We start from the raw sequence: 21,533 nt of genomic DNA, 5'->3' as shown, positions 1-21,533 counted from the left end.
GTTTACGGAACACGTGTCCCGTCTATTTACATACTTTGCCTTTCTGTTGTTTCTTTCCTTTTTCATTTGCGCATTTATACAAAGAAATAATTAGGCAAGTACTTACTGCACTTACATATACTTATATACGATGCAATTGATATTCCTTCTTGCCGGGACACTCCTTTCAATTGGTTTTATGTAAATACAACATACGTTATTTCATTCTGCCAATCAGAAGCCGCAACGTAACTAGGGTCCCTTCCTACATATTTGGTAAGTAACTGAGAAAAACGAATGTCCAAACCTAACCTATTAAACGTGGTTTTCGCCAGTTTTCGCTAAGATATATTTAGCATTTACAATATGCGTAAATACATGTGAGAATCAATAAAAAAAGAACAACTTTACCGATTCGATACTTTTCGTATCGTGATAGATAAAATGCTTCTAATATGAGTTAACGAAAACTACATAAATACATACGTGTTCTTGTTAATTTGACAATTTTTGCCAAAAAATTTTTACCTGTAAAATATTCCCGTGTGTGAAATACGGTTTCGCAGAGACGATTTTACGGTTACAGTTTTGAAAAAGGGAAACGAATAGAAAGAAACTAATACGACGGGTATTACGTTGCCGAATGGAGAAAGAAATTTTAATCACCGATAAAAGAGAAAAAGTGATTTGAAAGAATTGTAGTTGAACGTAACAACGAGGTGTTGATACGCAATCGACAAATTTAATCGGACGCCATCTCGTGTTATATGTACGAAGGTATCATCTAAAATCAGTAGTTTTCCAGTTCAGATTCGACATTTGCTAAAACGCAATCAAGTAACCATACACGAACAGTTGTGACGGAACACCGCAATTCGCGATAATAGTCAGAAATAGGTAAGGAGAACAAAGAGGATACATAAAGTATGGCGGAAGCCGTTGTAGACGGGACACCAACGTCCCGATTTTTCTGTCACAAATGCAGCGTCGAAATCGAAGATTTACTACCCGTAAGTATATTCGTATATTTCTTATTTCGTCAGCTATCAATTGGTTGCGGTTCTCGTTCCAACTTCAAATATATTTCTCTTGATCTGTCATTTGATAACATGCAAGCAATTCCTTTCAAATCTCGTTTCAAAATACATAGACAAACGGTTCTACTATCACAACGATCGGTTTTGTTATTCCCAGACAATTTATCAATTTGTTCTTAACATCTATATGTTGTAAAAATATTGTAGCCGTTGAACGTAATTGTTATTTGTTAAGGAAATGTTTGCATCAAACTTTTGCGTTGGGACTATTTTCAGCCAAAACATATCAACATATTTAAAGGACAGTACAATAGGTATGCTGTTTCAGGATTATACGTGTCCACGATGCGCAAGTGGTTTCATAGAAGAATTACAAAGTGGTAACAACGAAAACTGCACAAACATGGATCTGGTCAACGACGAAATAAGTGATCAAGAATATCAGCTGTTGAATAATGTAAACGTGAATTTCGAATTTCTTAATTGTATTTATTCTTCATCAATCCTAATTTCAATCAATTGTTTTTTGTATAGTGGATAGAACGTGATGTTGTAGAACTGCTACGAGTGTCTGATAGGGGACAAACATCGAGTGTATCTTCGAGTGTATCTAACAATTTGAGACGTTTTAATTATTTAAATTATTTAAATAATTTAAATCGTCACTCTCAGAGGTAAGTTGTATTTAACTAATGGGAAACTCTGAACATGTACAGATTTGTGAATTGATTTTTATTCAATGGCACGCGTGATTATTCTCTTTTCAAAGTAAATAATGTTTTTAAATGTCATTGAATTTGTTTAGACATCAGTCATTTATGCCTACTAAGATGATACAAAAGTTAACAAATAGATAAAAAGTTAAATAATTCTTCTTATATTAAACAGCAGTCGTGGAACACAAGATGACCCTATGTCCCTACAGATTTTCCTACAAGATTTTCTAGGTGCTCTCTCGGAAGCGAGTCTGGGTTATCATGTAACGCAAGATAATCAACCGCCTGTGTATGTAAAACATTAAATTTTCATGATTCACTTGTGGCACTTGTGTAATATAACTCACCATTAGAGTATATACATACCGTTACATAGAACACGCTAAAAAGATTAATCCTGAGTGAACTCAAAAGTAGTCTCTTATATCTCTTTCTTCATCAAACAAAATGAAAACTTATCATATTTGAACGAATTGTACTTGCCACACACATTTATTTTCACATATATGAAAAGTTAATATTTAATACATCTTAGTAAGTAAGTATTTCTTTGGCCATTTATTAATATTGTCACAAAAATGTATTGTTCAACATTTGTAGGATTTCTATCTTCTGCTTCTTCTTCTGTTTTACCCTCTCCCATGCTGCCATGTTTTACAAAAATCAAGCATGTATTTATTAAAACATGGTGTTCGTTGCATAGAAATTTTCGCTTGTCTTTGTTCATTCACCGTTCAAATAGTTTCCATTGTAGGTGCATTAATAAGCAGGAAAATATTGTGTTACTTCTAGTTCATTAATGCATTTATTGCCAATCATGTGCTCATTGCAGCATTATAATTTCTATATTTAAATTGATCAGCAGAAATAGTAACACAGACAACAAATGCATACATACATTAAGAATATTGATAAGCAGAAAAAATTAGGAAGCTTCCTCACCCAGGATCAATTCCATTGCTTGTTGTTTCACTCGATATCTAGTATATTATTAAAAGAAAGTAAACTAATAAAAATTCAATATTAGACTGGTCTATGCAAATCCTCAAGATTATATTTGGGGCCAGGCTAATTTCGATGCAGTTGTAACCCATGTGTTAAATCAACTGGATGGAACTGCTGGTCCACCGCCTTTACCGAAGAAACAAATAGAACAAATACCAACCACGGCCGTAACCCAAAGTGATGTCGGTAAGCACGAAATTTGGACAACGTAGATCCACGTTTCTAATTAAATATGTTCTCTCTATACAGATAGTAAAATGCAATGTTCCGTTTGTTGGGAGGACTTCAAGCTTTCAGAACCAGTTAAACAACTTCCATGTCAACATCTATATCACGCACCATGTATTTTACCTTGGTTAGAGCTGGTAAGTTAAAAAGAAAAAATTTCTTTGAAATAATCGAAAGAAATAATCCTTTTTCCAAGCTACTGAACATACCTACACAATTTTCATAATCGTTCTTTTTATGTTCTTCTAGCATGGAACATGTCCAATTTGTAGGCAAAACTTAGGAGACCAAACCACTATGGAAGCAAATCAGGATATTGTTAGACCTAGTCTAGCTGCCCGTTTTAGGTACACTGAAGTGCCTTATTACACATAATGTTTGTATAATGACTTCAAAGTAACAATGAATATTCCAGATAACGAAATGTCTTACTTTTAAAATGTCACAATTCATGAATAGATTATGTTATATTATATTCTATTGTATTATATTATATTGTACATTCTTGTACACCTGAAATCTTGTTAGAAAAGATACAAGGCTCTATGTAAACTTGTTTCTTTGTTTTTAGGGCAACGAACGAAACAAACAATACGAGAGCATCGTCGACATCATCTTCGAATAGTAATAACTCCAGTGATAGCAGTTCAACGAATTAGAGTTCAGATTGATTGTCCAATCTTGACATTTTCTTTACCTAGCAGGACACGCAAGTACACAGGCATACACATACACAAACATGTTTTTCACCTCCGATTTATTTTCCACCACTGTTGACTTCAGCAATGCTTCTACATTACGTAAATATTGTACCCCCGATGCTAATATAAATTCCAAGCTTTATACCTTAATCAACAATGTAATATAAATCATAAAGAATAATGAATTATCAAGTTAAAATTTGCATATATTACTTTGAGTAAATATATCAAAATGCGGATTACTACGAGTGTGCGCATACATGTTTCTAATTGAAAAGGTTTTAATTATTGCTATGTATAGACGCTATTACAATTTCAAACAAAACACGATTTAACAAACACCCTAAACGAATATCGTATCGAAAATTTTTAAAAACATGTGCGTTTACTTACAAAAATTCGAATTTTGATGTTTAATAAATATATTATAGTTGATTATTACTTATCAAGATAAACTCTGTAATGAGTCAAGTATGGAAAATGTATCGTGTAGTCAAATTTGTGTGTAAAGATTACTAATTTTAATTTTGTACAATTCCCTCGGAAATTTCTGTGCAACAAATACATCCAACTGTACAACAAATTTCATTTAAATCATAGATGATACTGCAGACTATTTACTTTATTATACAATATTATATGAAAAATATATACTAAAGAGAAAGAAGATGTGAGATCTAGAAAATTGTTGAATAATTTATATACGAAACATACGTAGGACGAACTGCAAAACTTATTTATGTTGATTCGAAATATTTTCTGTTTGCGCCCGCTTGCGCAAATAACTCCCATTCTTTGCACTGGTATAGTAAAATCATTAGTTTTCAACAGAAGAGCTGAAGAATATATTACAATTTGTTGTTTCTACTAAAATTACCATACGAATAACAGACAAAAATTTCTGTTGATTTAAAGGTCACAGCCCGTTTCAGAGCAATTATGTGTACCGAATATGTGTAATTGTAATAAACACTGTAATTAATATATAATTAACGACTAGAAATTACAGGAAGTTTCTTATAGCTCCAGTACATAACTGAAGTTATAATTTACGCCTACAGAATCAAATGCTTCTTCAGTTTGTCTTATTAGCCGCAAATCATTGTAAAGTATACATACATAATATGATATGTAACGTGATCTTCAAATTGATCAAATTTTATTCGTTTCAACATGGTATTTATCGCGATGTTTCTAATATAATTGTAAGAAGGGCGCCAACAAATGTAAACAGTTTATCAAAACTAAATAAATATGTATTTTGTTCGAAGTTCATGTATAATAGTACTACACAACTATAATGTATCGGGAATGGATGAGTTTTACACTATTTCAGTGGTTTCATAACATAATAGTAAATATACGCATAGTGAAACACTACTCTTTAGATTATTTGAAAATGTTATTTTACACGCATGCATATATACATACATACTTGCACGTATGTAGATATATATACACACACACATTGTATATGTATATATATATACATATATATACCCCATAGAATCGTACATAAATAATACAAACAAACGTGCAGTACCGCTACAGCAGAAAGCTACAAAAATTTTGAATAAAGATACTTTTAATAAACGGTCGTACGGTTATTCAATTTTCTTATCTATTTTGCATAAATTATACATTTAGATTACCACGCATGTACATGCATATATAATAAGATTCGTATGTAATATATATATATACATATAAATATTATGTACTTGTATACACAGCTGAAATGTATATCTAAACAGAAAAACAAAATATACATTATTCATATATAAACATATATTATGGAAAGAAAAACAAAGGGTTGTAATATGATTTTATAAATTCGTATATGCAATGATAAATGCAATGACATGCATATAAAATAAGATACGACACGTATATTATATACAGAGAAGAAGGAAAATTATGACGAATATCTCTACTTGGCAAGTATAAATTGTACGATACATGGAATGTACGTAAATAGGTATTTATACCTCATATAGTGGAATACGAAAGAATTGAAGTCGATCCGAGAATATTAAATACATAATACGTACTCGTTCTCGGTATAATAGAATTCTTAACAAAATAGTAACAAATGCTTCCTGTTTGTACATTCCGTAGAGAGTGATTTTATACATTGTAACAGTGATTTCGAATTTTCAATTTCTATTCTAAAATATACAACCGTTTACAACGTTGAACATAACCAAGAAGATAATGGAAAAGTTTCAAACAGACTGAGTAAGAAAAAGTGGAGATATTTGTGCGTTAAGTGACATGAATTGAGTGAAATGTATATTTTAACGTATATTTGGAACAGTCGTAAGGAATGGCCGAGAAGGAGGCAAAGATCGAGTATGTGACAGAGCCTTGTCCAATAAAACCTCGAAAAATAGGACCGCAGAACATTGTTGTTCGTCTGAAACGTCGTGAAACGTTCGGTTGTCCTTACCCAGGCACACATGTACACAATGCCAGACAGTTTTATCAAAATGTATTTCCAAATTTCACTATTATGAATGTAGAAAAACCGCCTTGTTTTCTTAGAAAGTTTAGCCCCGATGGACGTTATTTAATAGCTTTCAGTGCTGATCAAACTTCTATAGAAGTTTATGAATATCGTGGTGCATCCGCAGCTGCTGATTTGTTAGCAAATTGCGAAGGCGAATACATTGGTCATAAAAATGACGAATACAGTTTTCAAATTAGAAGTAATATTTTCAATCGTTTCTTTAAGGTACATATTAACACCGTTAGTTTCTATTTGTTTGTATACATCTACATCTACATATCTTTCTCATAATTCGTAAATAATCATTGGTACAGTTATTAATCATTTACTTTAATATTTTTAGACTAAATGGATCGTGAATGTAGTTCAAAGTAACGAACAACTAAACAGGGAATGCAGTTTATTTACAGACGACGGTCGGTATGTAATCGTGGGATCTGCTGCTCATATTCCAGATGAATTAAGACCTCACTTTTATCAGGTACATCGGCTGCCTTTTTTTTTCGTTATACCATCCATTTCCATTAAATTCAAATAATCAAAAACTGTTGCTTTAAGATTTACTCCAACAACGAAGCGCTAACTCCAAATCCTAGATCACCGCTTGAGGATTATAGTTTACATCTTGTTGATTTACGTGGAGGAAAGTTATGCGATACCAGACACTTTAAAGTAGACAAGATATACTTATCTCATAATCAAGGTATAGATGTCTGATCAAAAGTAACAGTAGAAAATTGTATACTAAGAGTATTGTATTTAATAAATCAAATGATAGGAATACATTTCTTTTACAGGTCTTTATTTGTATAAAGATATATTAGCAGTTTTGTCCGTGCAACATCAAACGATTCACATATTTCAAATTCTCGATGGAATGTTTATAAATGTCAGAACAATAGGAAGGTATTATTTGATTATTTTCTAGAAGATGTCTTCCCATGACTCAAAATAGATGCAATTATCGCGTTGTGTTCTTACAATTGTTTTTAATTTACGACAGATTCTGTTTAGAAGACGATGCATATTTGGTTACAAGCGCTTGTCCAGGAGTACATTGCCGTCCATTTAGAGACATTACAATAAACAGTCTGAAGCACAAGTTATTGGTTTACCTACATAAAAGAGCAGCATACATTAGCGATACAACAAAAGATCCTTACGAATTAAGACGTTTTTATCAATATTTTGATCAGGTATTTTATAAAATTTCCAAATAGATTACGCTTGATTGCAAGCGTCTTTTTAAAACTCGTTGATTGAAATTTTAGTTGAATGCGTTGCGGATGTGGAAGATGCAATTATTAGATACAAATCATATCCTTGTAAGATTTGCGAGCGAAGAGGTGGCAACGCTTCAAGCAAACGAACCAAACGCACAACCTGCACTTTTGGTAGTTTACGACATGGTTACAGCAAAAATATTGGCTGCATATGATAACGCGTCTACACAGTTGTTAACACAATTTGAAAATTTTAGCGATTTCTTCAGAAATGCAAGAATGAGTACAGACTGCCAATACATGTGCTCCCCATCTAATAATATATACGCAAGGTATAGCCGCGTATTAGTAGAGAATAATTTGGTTAGAAATTTTTATTTTGACTAATTTTTAACTGAATTTTTTACTTTGCAGATTATTACAGCAAAGGTTCAAACAAACGATAGTGAGCGCTAGGTACGGTGGTGTTACAGAAGCTACGAAAAGACTACTTGCTCAATTACCGATATGTGCTCAGTCTTACTCTAGTTCTCCCTACCTAGATCTGTCACTATTTTGTTACGACGATAAATGGGTATCAATGATGGAGCGACCCAAAGCATGCGGAGAACATCCCATACGGTATCAACTTTGAATTTTCTATAATATCAAAACCGAAATTTCGCAAACGCGGGTAGTAATAATAATTATCGATGAATGTCGAATTCTTTTTGTTACGTCGATTCGGTCATTCGTTTTGAACGTATGCCCATAAACAATCTATACGTTCGTTAACATATTAGATAATGCGTCCGCATATATCTGTTTTGTAGGTTTTACGCTCGCGATTCTGGTCTTTTGAAGTTTCGAATGTACGCGGGAATGTTGGGCCGTACGACACCAACGGCTGCAAGGCGATTAGTTGCATTTACTTTTCATCCAACCGATCCGTTTGCTATTTCTGTTCAGCGAACGAATGCCGAATACATCGTCAGTTTTCACGTCAGGCATGTTTAAGATTTTATCGAAACTTGTACAATTCCATGATAATCCATACATAATACGAGTACAGTAGATCGTTCGCCCGGTCATGCTCTTTTCCGTTCCAATGAATTCAAACGATCTCATTGCACGGCGTCGATCAGATTTGCTTAGAAATCTGTTGAATATCTCGTGTAAACTAATGTAAATATTCCTGAAATATTTTTAATGTCGTCAATTCTACAGAAACTATTATAAGTGACCGGATTTATACAATAGTTCCCGTTATCGATTTTCAAATTGTCAACACGAAATGTTAAGAACCGTTAACTACGTTTGTTTCATCAAACGATTCGATAAATTAACAACAGCTTTCTACGGAATACTTTGCGAATGGACTTGAAACATTTGCTTAAATTTAATCTTTATGTAGTAACAGTCGAAAAAGAAAGCTGTCCTCGGATACTGTGATGTTCTGTGGTTTACAACGCCAAGTTTACTACTGGTAGTATAATCAATAGTTGACCCATTCATCCTTGAAATACACAGATATGTATATGTATATATGTTACATTTAGATAGTGGTTGTTTATACAAATGCGTATTTTTAGAGAATGAAACAATGAAAATGGTACTTGAACAGAACCACGTGTATTATCATGTATTTTGTTGATAATTTGTATACATTTGCATATTTAGATAAATCCACACAAAACTTGAAAATAAGTACAATTCAATAAAATTTCAAAATTTTATGCGACGATTGAGTAATTACTATTTTTATATGTAGAATTTGTAACTGTTTCGCTTTACTGTTATTTGTATATGCGTATTATGAGTAGTCGTAAGAGAAGGAGAATTCAGGATATAGCAGTTACATTATTACAGTATTATGTATTGTATACAGTGTACACATAGTTACTCCGTCCTCTTTCTACCATAAAGACAGTCGGGTCAAGTCGGGTCGTCAACTTGAAGACAGTGATGAGATATTGTGTAAGATTTTTTCGCGGCGATTTTGGTCTCAGTAAAGTAAAATTCTCGATAAAATGGGGTACTCTGAACTCCCGTAAAATATCGGTCCTTTCCCGCCAATGTAACTGCCCCAGGGCACCACTACCTCGTCATCATAATAATATATAGAAATAATAGATACGTTACTGTTTTAGACGCGCATGCGCGAGAACTTTCACATCTCACCACTGATAAAGATAGACCTGTCATCCAATGTATTTTTCTGGCCCATTTTTGTGGGATCACGTAACACCATTACCATTTTCATTTCACACGATTCATACGAGTTTATATGTGTTTATATGTAAGTACCAGAATCTTCGTGCCACAAATAAATAAGTCTATTTCTGTTTTGAATCGTTGCTTCACGTGCTGGATCACTTCATTTGCATACAAATTGGCGAAATGAAAATGGTAAGGGGGTTACGTGCCCCCTCTAATCGTGGGACAGAAAAATACATTGGATGATAGGTCTATCCTTATATGTATCTCGTCTGTGATCATATATACCAGTATATACTTACTTATCTATATAGGTTTATATGGTCTAAGGTCATATCGACTGGCCTCGCTCTTGTAAATCTGTGCATGATCCAGAATCAATGAGCAACGTAAATGATGAAACTTTGACCATTTTTCAAACTGCTTTAGCTGTTTTAGCATGTTAGGTAATATTATGTATATAATATTATATGCATTTGAACATATCTCGCCGTTGCTCGCCGTATGTAATATTGGCTTTCCGAACATTTTTGGATAGTTCATTACGCCATCTGTTGTCTATGTTATCGAAGGTTAAAAGGATTTCGGAGCAGCGTATGTTGGAACGCTTGTAAAAATCGAGCGAAGAAGCCATGCCAAGTCGTCGCGTGTCGCGTGTACACTTTCAATACGTAATTTGAAAGATATTTAGTTGTGCCTTTTCAATTTTATTACGTACACTCCAAAAATTGCGGTTTTGTGGTTTAACGTGTACATATATTTGTATACAAAGCTTGCATATGTACATTAGATGCATTCACACGTATACACACGTATACGAGAACAGTAACAGGACGCTGTCGAGCTGTGCAGCCACGACGACTATGTAACTAACATTACGTCGAAAGGATTCATCAATTAAGTCTGTAAGTAAATAGCATTCTAATTTTAATAGTTTTCTAATTTTAATTTTTTAATTTAGTTTTAATACTATTCGATTTATAAGTATCGTAAATAAATGCATTTTCACGATGTTTTCTTGAAATATATATATCAAAATTCGTCTCCGATGTATTCTAACGGCATATGTACTTATGTATCACAAACATATGTATAATTATGTATGTGCAAAGTACATTTGAAAGAAATTCGGAAGTACGTTCGTGAACGTAACATTTCACCGAATTTCATTTGATACAGCAGTATCGGTACAATAAAAAGATTCATTTTCAAATACAAGCTAAGAGTGTATAGGAAAATATAATAACATATATAATATTGTTTCTTTGTTTACAGCATTGTAGAGATGAAACTGCATTTATCTATTTTTGGAGAACATAGAAAGTAACTATATGTTCAGCGTATTTGGAGCACATTATGGAGTATACTGCATCGACTTGATTCGTTTACGTAGATATTTCAAAGTGACCCAGAGTCTATTACCTTGTCGAAAGAAAAAAGCTATATTCTATTGTTATAATTATTACATTTGACACATAACAAGTAAAAGTACATTTGATAATCCTGCGATAGCTATGAGAACGAACGACGACAAAATGAAAGGCAGTTATAGGATTTGCAACTCAGAAATGGAACAGAAACGTTATCTGCCGTGGAGTCCTTTGGAAAAGAGGAAATTCGCAACGAAACACACATACGTATCGTGCAGTAGATCCGTACCACGTAGAAATAAACACTTTGTTCAATACAATATGAGTCGATCGCTAAATTCTGACAGAAACATGTGTAGCTCTAGCCCAGAAAACGGTTCTTTCGAAGAAGACAAACGTTTGTCCAGATCTTCTAAAATAATGAAAGCTTTAAATTGTCATACAAATCTTTCACATTATGGAAAAACAAAAATAAAGAAATCATTAAATTTCAACTTGACTCCGAGCCCGAAAAGATTTCCTTCTGGAAAAAAACGGACGCAAGCAGGTTCGAGCTCAAATGTTAGTTCGCCATTGTCCATTTTGAACAAGCTTTCAGACTCTGTTAAAGACCAAAACGACTCTGCAGCAAACAGTAGCTTTGTGCTTAATTCATCCGATTCCATCGATGAAAATCAAAATGAAACGCCATTGCGACGACGCGCGAAAGAAGGGGAAATGCTACACTATTCTACACCTAATGCAAAGGTGAACACAAAATACTTGCGTTCAGCCAATTTCACACCATTATTACGTAGTCGGCTGAAAGAAACGGTCGCTGATGTTCACGTTAACGGAACGACGCCTGATTCGCAGTCATTGAAATGTGTTAAAGCCAGTTCAAAACGTTTTGATAATTCTATGACGAATACATCGAGAAATTTATTTTACGAATTTCACGAGGCTGACGATGATAGACCTCAAACACCTGAAAACGTAATTTCTATAATTCCTGAGAGTATGAGCGCTATCAAAAGAAGTCATAAAAAGGTGAGTGAATGTTGTTTTAGTTTGTTTGCTTCTTTCGAAACGTTTTTCACTTTACAATTCGTTATGCAGGAAAGGTCATCGAGACGGAGTGGACACTGCACATCGCAACTTGCAAACAGTTTTTCAGATCCGTGTGCGATCGAAAAGACGACAGAATTGGTTTTAACATGCGAAAAGAAGAAGGACAAACCGCATTTGGAGCGACTATTGCTGGATAATTCGGAAGCCGATATTTCAGATACCGGTTCGTTGTTTGACTATACGGAAGAGTCGGCTCGTATGGCAGATCACGAAAGTGTTTCTTCGATCAAATTTCAAGAAATCGACATCAAAGGAACGACATCGCAAGAAACTGAAGAGAATATTTCCGAAACTGCGGAATTGGGAATCGATAGCGTTAACGACAATGGTTTCTCCAGCAACGATGTTTGCACAAAGGCCGAAGACAGATCGGTGACTCCAGAATTAACGACTCGTGTTGTTGTAGAATCTCAAACGTCCGTTACTCCAGAGAATCGTATAAATTTCTTAGAAAGAGTCGCCCAGGATTCTATTAAAAAGTCTTATAAAAAGAACAAAGAAACAAAAAGAACGAAATTGTTTGGTATGAAAATTCTACAGAGTAAAGAGGAAACAGAAATTGTTACGGAACAAAAAGAAAGCATCGCGGAAAATGAGTTAATAAATAATATGGAAGAAAATCATCTTGATCTATCAGAACGAGCATGCACTCCCGAAAAGGTGAACTCTAGTAGACTGTTGCTCTTGCAATTTAGCTCTGTTAAAAAGTCGCATAAGAAAGATAAAGATGCCAGCATGCTATCTGGTTTTTTGAAACGACAAGAGTACTTTAACAAAGATATGGACGCTGCTGGGGACGATAAAAGTCTTGAATCGATTGATATTGATGATGTTGATGCGGATATTGAGGTTGGATCCGAGTTCAAACATACAGAGAACATGACACCCGAGGTGGTGAATCATACGGATTTGGATTGTTCGGTGGACGCGTCCTCGGATAAATTGTCTCCGAGCAAACGAAAAATTCCATTGGACGACTCTTTGGGAAACGACACGAGTGTGTCGTGCGATTCAGAATTGCAAGACTGCGACTCCTCTCAGAGGGAATTTCAAATTTTCACGCCTCTGAAGAGAAAGCGATCGTTAGTCGCTTCAAACGCCAAAGAGTACTTGCATTTCTATAATTTATCGTCCGGTAAAGATGAATATTCCGAGGAAGATCTCGCAAACGTCAATTTATCGAGATGTTTAACACCGGTTCTAAGCATCCGAGACTGTTGCGATCGTATGAGCGAGCGTGAGTTGGTCACACGATCCGATAAAGAATCGGAGATGGTCGAGACACAAGATTCCGATGAAGATCACGATCATAATTTGAACGATAGCACTGGCAGGTCAACCCCTAGAAACATGTCAACCACGGAATTGTGTCTAGATTCCATAAAGAAATCTCACAAGAAAAATAAACGCAGCAATTATCCGCGGAAACTGGGTTTTCACCCGATTAAAGACGATGCTTGCGAGAAAAGAGAATGGCAGAATTTATCGACCGAAATCGGAAACGATTCTTTGGAGAAATTCGAGCTCTCGCGATCGGACTGCGATGGAAACAATTCGAGCATTGATCCTACATTGAGCGAAGACGATAATGTACAAGCGCCTAGTCCTATTCACGCGAGTGAACAGACCGCGAATACGTCAAACACGAACATGAACGCAGACATCACAGTACAAAATGTCACGCCACCGAATTGTTTGAAAGTAAAAAATTATATCAAGCTGTTACGCGAAACGTCTATCAAACGGTCACACAAGAAAGTTCGGGATCAGAAGAAGTACGAAGCAACGGACGAACCGAATCAGTTGTCGGACGATGGATCTATATTCGGGGACGAGGAGAAATCGCTCGACATCGAATGTCGGTCAGTTTTAAAATAATTACTTCTTTTCTCCGATACAAATGGTTAGTATGTTGACAAAAAGATAATCGATTAGTATGATAAATGTAATTCTTTTGAAGCCTAATAATTTCTTCGAATCTCGTACACGGACGAGTATAGTACTTGTTTATCCCAACACGATTGCATGAATCACTTAAAAAATAGTTTTCGTGCAGCCGTGATGGTCTGGAAAACGTTGAAATAGATTAGCATCATCTTAGTTATGTATTTCTTATGTTTTACATACACGTTTCGATATCATCGCTAGCAACGATACTGTTCCGAGATTGTATTATACTCGTCCGTATCGTTTAAATACATATACACATATTTACGTCTGTCGATATGTATGCTACCGTTTTCTCTTTCACAGACTTTGTAGAAAATCTTCGGAGTGTAATAATTGTGTGTTATTAGCTTTTTTTATAATGCATAATATGGAAAAGCAAACAATGTTAATTCGATTCACAGTTTACATCTAAACTAGTTCTGTAACACGATGATAAAGTCTCATAGAACACTATTATTCTCCAAGAAATTTCAGCGAATTCGATTGCATCTCTCGTGCTTCATTTCTCTTTCTCTTTTCTTTTCTTTCCTTTTACAGACTTTTTATATACTTATGTAGTTATTTACGTGCCTTCGATATACTAGAGTACTAGAGTCTAGTATGTGAACTAGACTGTGAAGAAACGCATGTGCCTCGTCTCGAAGTGTTATACCGAATAAGTAAGGGATAGGGAACACATCGAGCATTAATTTTAACGTTTTGCTTACTTTACCTCCTTTTCTTTGTTACTTGTTAGTTGATGTTAGTCTTGAACAAAGTTTGTTTCAATTTTGACGAATCAGCGTGCCAACAACATTCGCATCATGTCAAACCGGCGTCAGCCAAATAATAAAAGGAAATATTGTAAATTTCGCATATTCGAGTCCTCCGATACATGTTTCGTTTACAGAAATACTCGTATTTGAAATTTAAGGACCGGTTCTACTAGGGTTTCCGGGGTTAACATGTATTCTGTTTTAAACGTTCCAATAATTTGACTTGGAAACGTAAACGAATAAGTTAGTATTTGGTAAGTTTGTACAACGAATAAAATGTGAGGAATCAGGCGAACGAGTAAACGCGACGATTTGTTGACACTTTGCCATACTTATCTTTACTCGTTCGTCTTCCTGTTGGAATGTGTGTAACGTGTGTTCGATACTGAACGGCTCTCGCATATTACTTATTATTCAGTATGTATGACACACGAGCCTTTACCGATCGAACGTGCGGTCAATAGAATATTCGAATCTTCAACAACTATGACTATTATATATGTACAACAGTATTATACTGCAAATCGATCTAATGCAGAAAAGCGAAATCTTATATGAAAGCGTAACAATAAGATTTCCCGTCAGCAACGTCAAGTACAGCACAAGGGAAAATATATTATCTATAATCTTTTGTTGCATTCTTTTGGTAAATTTTCATGATGGCTGCAATAATGTATGATATATATTTTGGTTATCGTTAAAACTCATCAATTTTTATATTACATGCATATTTTATATACATATAAGAGAATTATGAAGAAAGGAGTGTTTTTTTTGCCTTCGCATATATGACTTCAATCGAAATTTCCTATCTCTTTTCCTTTTCTTCCTAGATATTATGACGTCTCGACTGGTCGCGACTGCTTGAAAGGGGTGATTCTTTTTTTTGCAAAAATGTTCTACGTGGCTTTGTCGGCTTTGTTGAAAAAAACGGACCAATCAGGGCGCGGTAACAGCGGACCGATTTCGATTCGACCAATGCCAACGCCTCGCTCAACGCGAGCCGCCAGTAGTCTCACTCTGATTGGTTCGTGTTTTTCGACTCTCAACAGACTATTTTTTCCTACATTTTTCCCACAACCGGCATCTGGTAAACGATGTAATCTTGGAACGATATTATCTGAAGTCGGGTCTATAAGCATATATAGTCTAAGGTAATTACATAGTGGGTTTGACGATTTGGCACGGCGCCACTGGTCACCCGACTGCTGTCGACTGCTTTCTCGCAATAAATGATTCATTCTTGTTCTTGTTCATTCTCTTGTCACCGTTTGGATTTTGTTTTCGAACTATATATATATATATATATATATATAGTTCAGTATTTTTTTGTACCATTGAATATCATTGTAAAAGAGAGCTTTGTTATCGGTCAGTTTTACGATTGTCTGATTCAGTCTGGTTGTTGGCGTGGGTGAATAACTTCGTACTTCGTACTTGTATAGTACAGTACGATAGTACTTACCAGTGTACTTATACACATATATATCATATATATATAGTCTTGTTAAACTATAGGCCATAGGTGGCCATAGGTTGTCAAAGTTGGAGATTTTTCGGCCTCGAGTTACTCGACTTTCAATGGAAATATGTTCCGAACTCGCTAGAGAGTCGTCTCGTCGTCTGCGACACAACAAATATGGCGTATCGTGGTGTGAAAGGTTCTGATCCGTTTGTTTCGAAAACATCTCGAAATGAACGTTTCGCGCAAATGTCGAAACAAGAACAGATTATTCAGCAAAAGAAGCTCGAGATACAAGCGAAAATGCAAGAACAGAAAGCGAAAGAAGCTGTGGAAAATTTAAAAAAGGGCAACACGTTAATTCCGAATTCAAGAACAGTTAGAGCTAATACTGCCAAGTAAGTAGTCGTTTAATGACAATGTTTGTGCGATATTTTTTTCGCGTAGGAAAATACTTTTGTAAATGTCGTGTCGTGAAAACGATCTACATAGTTTCCATAATTTGACACTTGTCATTATCTAATTAGTTTCAACCGACTCAACCGACTCGACTGACTCAATTGACTCAAATGATAAACACATGCCTCTGCATTGACACCCCCAAGAGAATGATTTGCAAAATAATCAGTTTGTTATCGGTTCAGATTTAGAATTAGTTTTGTGTCAATAGACAACCAATACGACGAGACTATGTTATGCAAGCTTATTCTCGCCAAAAACATTGATCAAGGACTTAAATTATTTTTAAATGTTGTCTCACGTCCATAAAACAAGGAACAAAACTTGTTACAGAAAGCAAGAAGAAAAGCCAGCCGTCTCGCAAACAGTTAATCTATTTGCCAATGATGGCAGTTTTTTAGATCAATTTAAGAAAATTGCAAATAATAAAGGAATAGTACGAACAGAGTCGATATATCCTCCAAAATCCGAAGAGTGGAGAGAGGATAAATACTCTGAAACTATGCAAGACAAGGAAAGAAAGAAGACCAATGACACAAACAGGGATTGCGAAAATAGGAGAGACCGTAGAAGAGTCGATTCTAGATGGGAGAGAAGCTCTGACAAGAGGCATAGTTCTTCGTCGAGTCCATCTCCTACTAGACACGCGTCGTCACAAAGCCCAGAAGCTCGACGTAACTTTAACCAATTACCTTCTAACGGGCAACGCATGCAACACAATCAGCAACAGTATTTTCCCAGAAATGGAAATTCGTCTCTCATGCCTCCTCTTGGGTCTCAATCCGTGATGCATCCGACAAACGTACCTCCACCAAATATCAGAAATATCATCACCAACATTCCTCCCCCAAATTTATCGAAAATGCTTCCTCCGAAGAATTTGGTCAACGTTTATCCTGGAATGGACGATCGGTCCGGAGATGCTAGAATGCAGATGTCGTCGTCGCATGCGTTACATGCACCGTCACCCTCCTCCGTACAAACTATACACGCCAATACCAATGTGCCTCCGCCGAACATTCACATTTCTCGGACGTTACCACCAAATCTACAAAATTTACCACCACCTACACTCTCTACATCCGCATCGTTACTAGGATCGTCGTCGGCATCGTTAACGTCATCGTCGGCGTCGGCGGTGTCATCGGCGTCATCTTCGTCTTGTTCGAATTCGGGTTCATCTTCCTCTTCGTCCTCGTGTTCAACTTCATCGATACTACAACAACCACCACCACCTCCACCACCGCCGCCACCGCCACCACCACCACCATTACCACCGTCGTCGTCGTCAACGGCGACTTCGTCGGCCTCGATACTGTCGACGTCAACGGTATCGGGCACGCAACAACATATAATTTCGTGCGGACGTCAATGCGGTGTGCTACCTCCTGCAACTCTGCAACCCACAAATCTACCACCTCCAAATATTCCTCCCCCCAATCTGTTATCAACATTGACGCAAATGCCGCCAAATATGATGTCTATGCCACCTTCACAGACGATCGTAGTCACTGTACCGAACGCATCCAACGTACCCAATATTCCTCCGCCAAACGTGATAGCGTCCGTCATGATGTCAGCTCCACCGCTTCCGGTTCACAATGTTCCATCGAGTATAAACTCAGTTCCGCCACCGAATTTAAATATTCCACCTCCGAACGTGCCACCACCTACCATTATACAAAATGCCGGTCCACCCCCTCCTCTGATGTCAACGAGCTATCCTCTTCCCAATCAAGTCACTCAGGTACCTATGGGACCACCTAACATTCAAGTGCCACCACCGACAAGGTCATTGTCTGGTCTACAAGCTACCGAACAGCTAGGTATGACATGTCGATTATTTTCTAATTCTATATAATTGAATCGCTTGTTTCGACGTATCGCCGCGTCTCGATTCTCAATTAACGGGATTTCAATAATTTTTTTCCGACACCAGAATAATCCTTTGTTTGGATATAACGCAAGAATGAGATCGTATACGATAGTGTGCGCGACACGCGTGCGATACGCCGAATAAGAGACACACAGGCAAACACGAGATAAAGTATGCAAAAGCATACTTCCGTGTAGCGAAAACATCTGTGTAGACATACGTACGTTCTACGCTACAGAAACACAAAAAATAAAAATATTTGCGTTGTTACGCGTGTCTGACAAAGGCTTCTAAGTGTGTCCCGTAGAGGCTGAGCAGCTGGCACGAATCGTCGCCGATTGCGGGGATGAAATCGAGCAGGAAGCGCGAGAGAAGAATGCACAAGATCCTAAATTATGGTAACTACTGTCCTCACTGGTCCCCGTCTCGTGTATTAACGCGTCGCGTTGTGAGCTTCCCTTCTATTAAAACCTGCATATTGTTTTCAACATTATCCCCCAATTTATTCATTTCACACGACAGATATATGTATGCGTTTCACGCAACAGATATATAGATATATATATATATATATATATGTATATTTATATATAAATTATTGATATATAAATATACGTATATTTCCCGATAGTAATGGTAGTAATAGTGGTAGAATTAATAGTACAAGTAGTAGTAGTAATACTAATATCATTAGTAATAATAGTAGTCGCAGTATCAACAGCAGTAGCAGTAGTATCTAGCAATAGAAGTAGTAGTAGCAGCACCATTAGTATTTAGATCAACGACGCGAATAAACGTAAATTAAACTCAATCGCAATAACAAACTTGTCCTGTAAACCAAACTTCGTCACACGTTCTTCTCGAAAAATCTTTTCCATGCAGTTAACATTTAAAGGAATTCTATTCCAATTGCACTGCTACCTTTTTTGCTTCATTACAAGTAATAGGAATCTTTCTCTCGTTACATTTTCTTGCTTGTTCCACTGTTCTTCGTTTTTCTCTTTCAATTCCTCTCCTGAAAGAAAGGAATCTAATTTAGGAGAACACGTTACTTGCCAGAGTCTTAAGTACTGTTTTAATCAAGGTTTCTGCACCAAAAGCAAAGTGCAGCGTACCTGCAGTACAGGGGGTTAGTGGCCAAGTTCCGTGCTGAAAAGTCGACCAAAGAACCGAAGGATAGCGGTGCTGAACCGTATTGTCCAGAAGAAGCACTCAGCGATAACGACGACAGCGAACAAATTCATGTGAACAAACATATTTTTTCGATGCAAGGTGAGTAACACGTGTGTGTATTCCCATGCAATTGCGTATAAGAAATAGAAAGACAAACGGACAAAGGTTTCGATGATAATTTTACAGATCGAACAAAAGAGGAAAACAGAGAAGAACGTAAACGAAAAAGACGTAGTCGTTGGGGCGATGCAGACAACAAAGTATCCATAGCCGAAATCAACACGTTGTCTGTACAGAAGCAAAACAGTGGTGGCCTATCGCAGCCGGGTATTGCGATTCCTGGACAGATCGGACAAGCAGCCGTCATAATACCATCGTCGAAGATGCAACACAAAGCGAAAAATCCCATGCTGACCAAAATTTCAAGAAACGATCCAGCTTTGATACAATACGCTCGGCAAACGTTCGGCACGTTGGACCTTGCTGAAGAACAATGGAAAAAAGCGGAGGATCATTATAAGGTTAGCAGACTTTTAGCGATTAATTATATCTATGAAACTTATGATTGATCATAGAGTTCATTATAATTCGCGGAATTATTTGTGCTTGTGGTTTAGATAAATCTGCTCTATCAAAATTTATTGAGGAAAAGGGAAGAACTGAAACGCTTGGAGTCACAAGGAAAACATAAATACGAATACGATAGCGATGAAGAAACCGAAGGCGGCACTTGGGAACATAAACTTAGATCCGCCGAAATGGAGGCGACTCAAATGTGGGCAGAAGAATTGACTGCGCAGGCGGAGGGAAAACATCATATCGGTGACTTCTTACCACCGGACGAACTGAAGAAATTCTTGGAACAGTACAATGCGGTCAAGCAAGGAAAAGAACCTGATCTTAGCGATTATAAGGAGTACAAACTCAAGGAAGATAACATAGGTATAGCCGACGATATTTCTTTGACTTTTGTCGAAGTGTTTCGAATCTCGTTTGACATGATTTTTTCCACAGGATTTCAGATGTTGCAGAAACTAGGTTGGAGCGAAGGGCAAGGTCTAGGTAGCGAGGGCAACGGTCGTATCGAACCTGTTAACAAGTAAGCTTTCCACTTTTTCACGTGTTATCTTTCTTTTTCCTTCTCTTTTTTGTTGTCGGTGTATGCGAGATGTACCTTCCCGAAATGAACAAAATCATTGTATTGCACAGGGCGACCAATAGATTTGATAGCGCTGGTTTAGGTTCCGAAAGACCAGACGGCGTGTCTAGAGACGACGACGAATTCGATGCCTATAGAAAACGAATGATGCTAGCGTACAGATTTAGGCCTAATCCTTTGGTAACTGTCCTTTTCGTATCGCTGAACATTCTATGTCGACGACGCATTGACAGTTGTCTTCTCTTTTTCCAGAATAATCCCCGGAGACCGTATTACTGAAAATACTGGTATCAATGGATTGTATTTATGGTATTAAATGCATATAAATTTTCTATTTAGTTGAACAATGAATTGTCATTATTTTGTATATTGAGAATGTGAAAGCGTACAGAGAATTACGCTTAAATCGTGTCATTTGCTCGACAGATAAATAGGGCACATATACGTATAATTCAATAAACTGAATATCTTAAGCTTCATTTTCTGTATATCACGTACATGTGTATGTATATGTATTTGTATTCGTATTTGTATTTGCATTTGTATTTCCATTTGTATTCGTATATGTATAGTATATATGTATACATATACATACAATACACAAACCACAAATATTTACCACGGC

General features: G+C 36.3%; 4 protein-coding genes across 10 annotated transcripts; all 4 read left to right on the top strand.

Moving 5' to 3' along the window:
• The first annotated feature begins 306 nt into the window (after positions 1 to 306).
• Positions 307 to 4,936, top strand: Iru (E3 ubiquitin-protein ligase Iruka). Of its 6 annotated transcripts, none has more exons than XM_076444566.1 (8): positions 307 to 989; positions 1,331 to 1,479; positions 1,551 to 1,690; positions 1,905 to 2,021; positions 2,760 to 2,923; positions 2,987 to 3,102; positions 3,215 to 3,312; positions 3,537 to 4,936. In XM_076444566.1, exons 1-8 carry the CDS (start codon positions 959 to 961, stop codon positions 3,622 to 3,624), a joined length of 903 nt encoding a protein of 300 aa, XP_076300681.1. In that variant the 5' UTR covers positions 307 to 958; the 3' UTR covers positions 3,625 to 4,936. The 6 variants fall into 6 exon arrangements, with proteins under 6 accessions (XP_076300681.1, XP_076300689.1, XP_076300659.1 ...); XM_076444574.1 differs by having other exon boundaries at positions 310 to 989; positions 1,345 to 1,479; positions 3,215 to 3,341; XM_076444544.1 differs by having other exon boundaries at positions 313 to 989; positions 1,345 to 1,479; positions 1,908 to 2,021.
• A 145-nt stretch (positions 4,937 to 5,081) lies between these two features.
• Abo (de-etiolated protein 1 abo) lies at positions 5,082 to 8,352 on the top strand. The gene is made up of 7 exons (XM_076444466.1): positions 5,082 to 6,400; positions 6,519 to 6,656; positions 6,734 to 6,878; positions 6,973 to 7,081; positions 7,179 to 7,371; positions 7,447 to 7,730; positions 7,813 to 8,352. The coding sequence occupies exons 1-7, from the start codon at positions 5,993 to 5,995 to the stop codon at positions 8,030 to 8,032; spliced, it is 1,497 nt and encodes a 498-aa protein (XP_076300581.1). The 5' UTR covers positions 5,082 to 5,992; the 3' UTR covers positions 8,033 to 8,352.
• A 1,784-nt stretch (positions 8,353 to 10,136) lies between these two features.
• On the top strand, positions 10,137 to 15,541 carry LOC143218829 (uncharacterized). The gene is made up of 3 exons (XM_076444338.1): positions 10,137 to 10,499; positions 10,870 to 11,993; positions 12,063 to 15,541. Exons 2-3 carry the CDS (start codon positions 11,109 to 11,111, stop codon positions 13,950 to 13,952), a joined length of 2,775 nt encoding a protein of 924 aa, XP_076300453.1. The 5' UTR covers positions 10,137 to 10,499; positions 10,870 to 11,108; the 3' UTR covers positions 13,953 to 15,541.
• A 509-nt stretch (positions 15,542 to 16,050) lies between these two features.
• LOC143218826 (uncharacterized) lies at positions 16,051 to 21,387 on the top strand. Of its 2 annotated transcripts, none has more exons than XM_076444323.1 (9): positions 16,051 to 16,639; positions 17,034 to 18,526; positions 18,884 to 18,974; positions 19,661 to 19,848; positions 19,936 to 20,270; positions 20,367 to 20,691; positions 20,764 to 20,848; positions 20,959 to 21,088; positions 21,161 to 21,387. In XM_076444323.1, exons 1-9 carry the CDS (start codon positions 16,419 to 16,421, stop codon positions 21,185 to 21,187), a joined length of 2,895 nt encoding a protein of 964 aa, XP_076300438.1. In that variant the 5' UTR covers positions 16,051 to 16,418; the 3' UTR covers positions 21,188 to 21,387. The 2 variants fall into 2 exon arrangements, with proteins under 2 accessions (XP_076300438.1, XP_076300427.1); XM_076444312.1 differs by having other exon boundaries at positions 18,872 to 18,974.
• Positions 21,388 to 21,533: the final 146 nt, after the last annotated feature.

The sequence above is a fragment of the Lasioglossum baleicum genome, chromosome 2 (assembly GCF_051020765.1).
Source record: "Lasioglossum baleicum chromosome 2, iyLasBale1, whole genome shotgun sequence".
NCBI lineage: Eukaryota > Metazoa > Arthropoda > Insecta > Hymenoptera > Halictidae > Lasioglossum > Lasioglossum baleicum.
The sequence above is the reverse complement of the archived record's forward strand: the minus strand, read 5'-3'. Positions and strand labels throughout refer to the sequence as shown.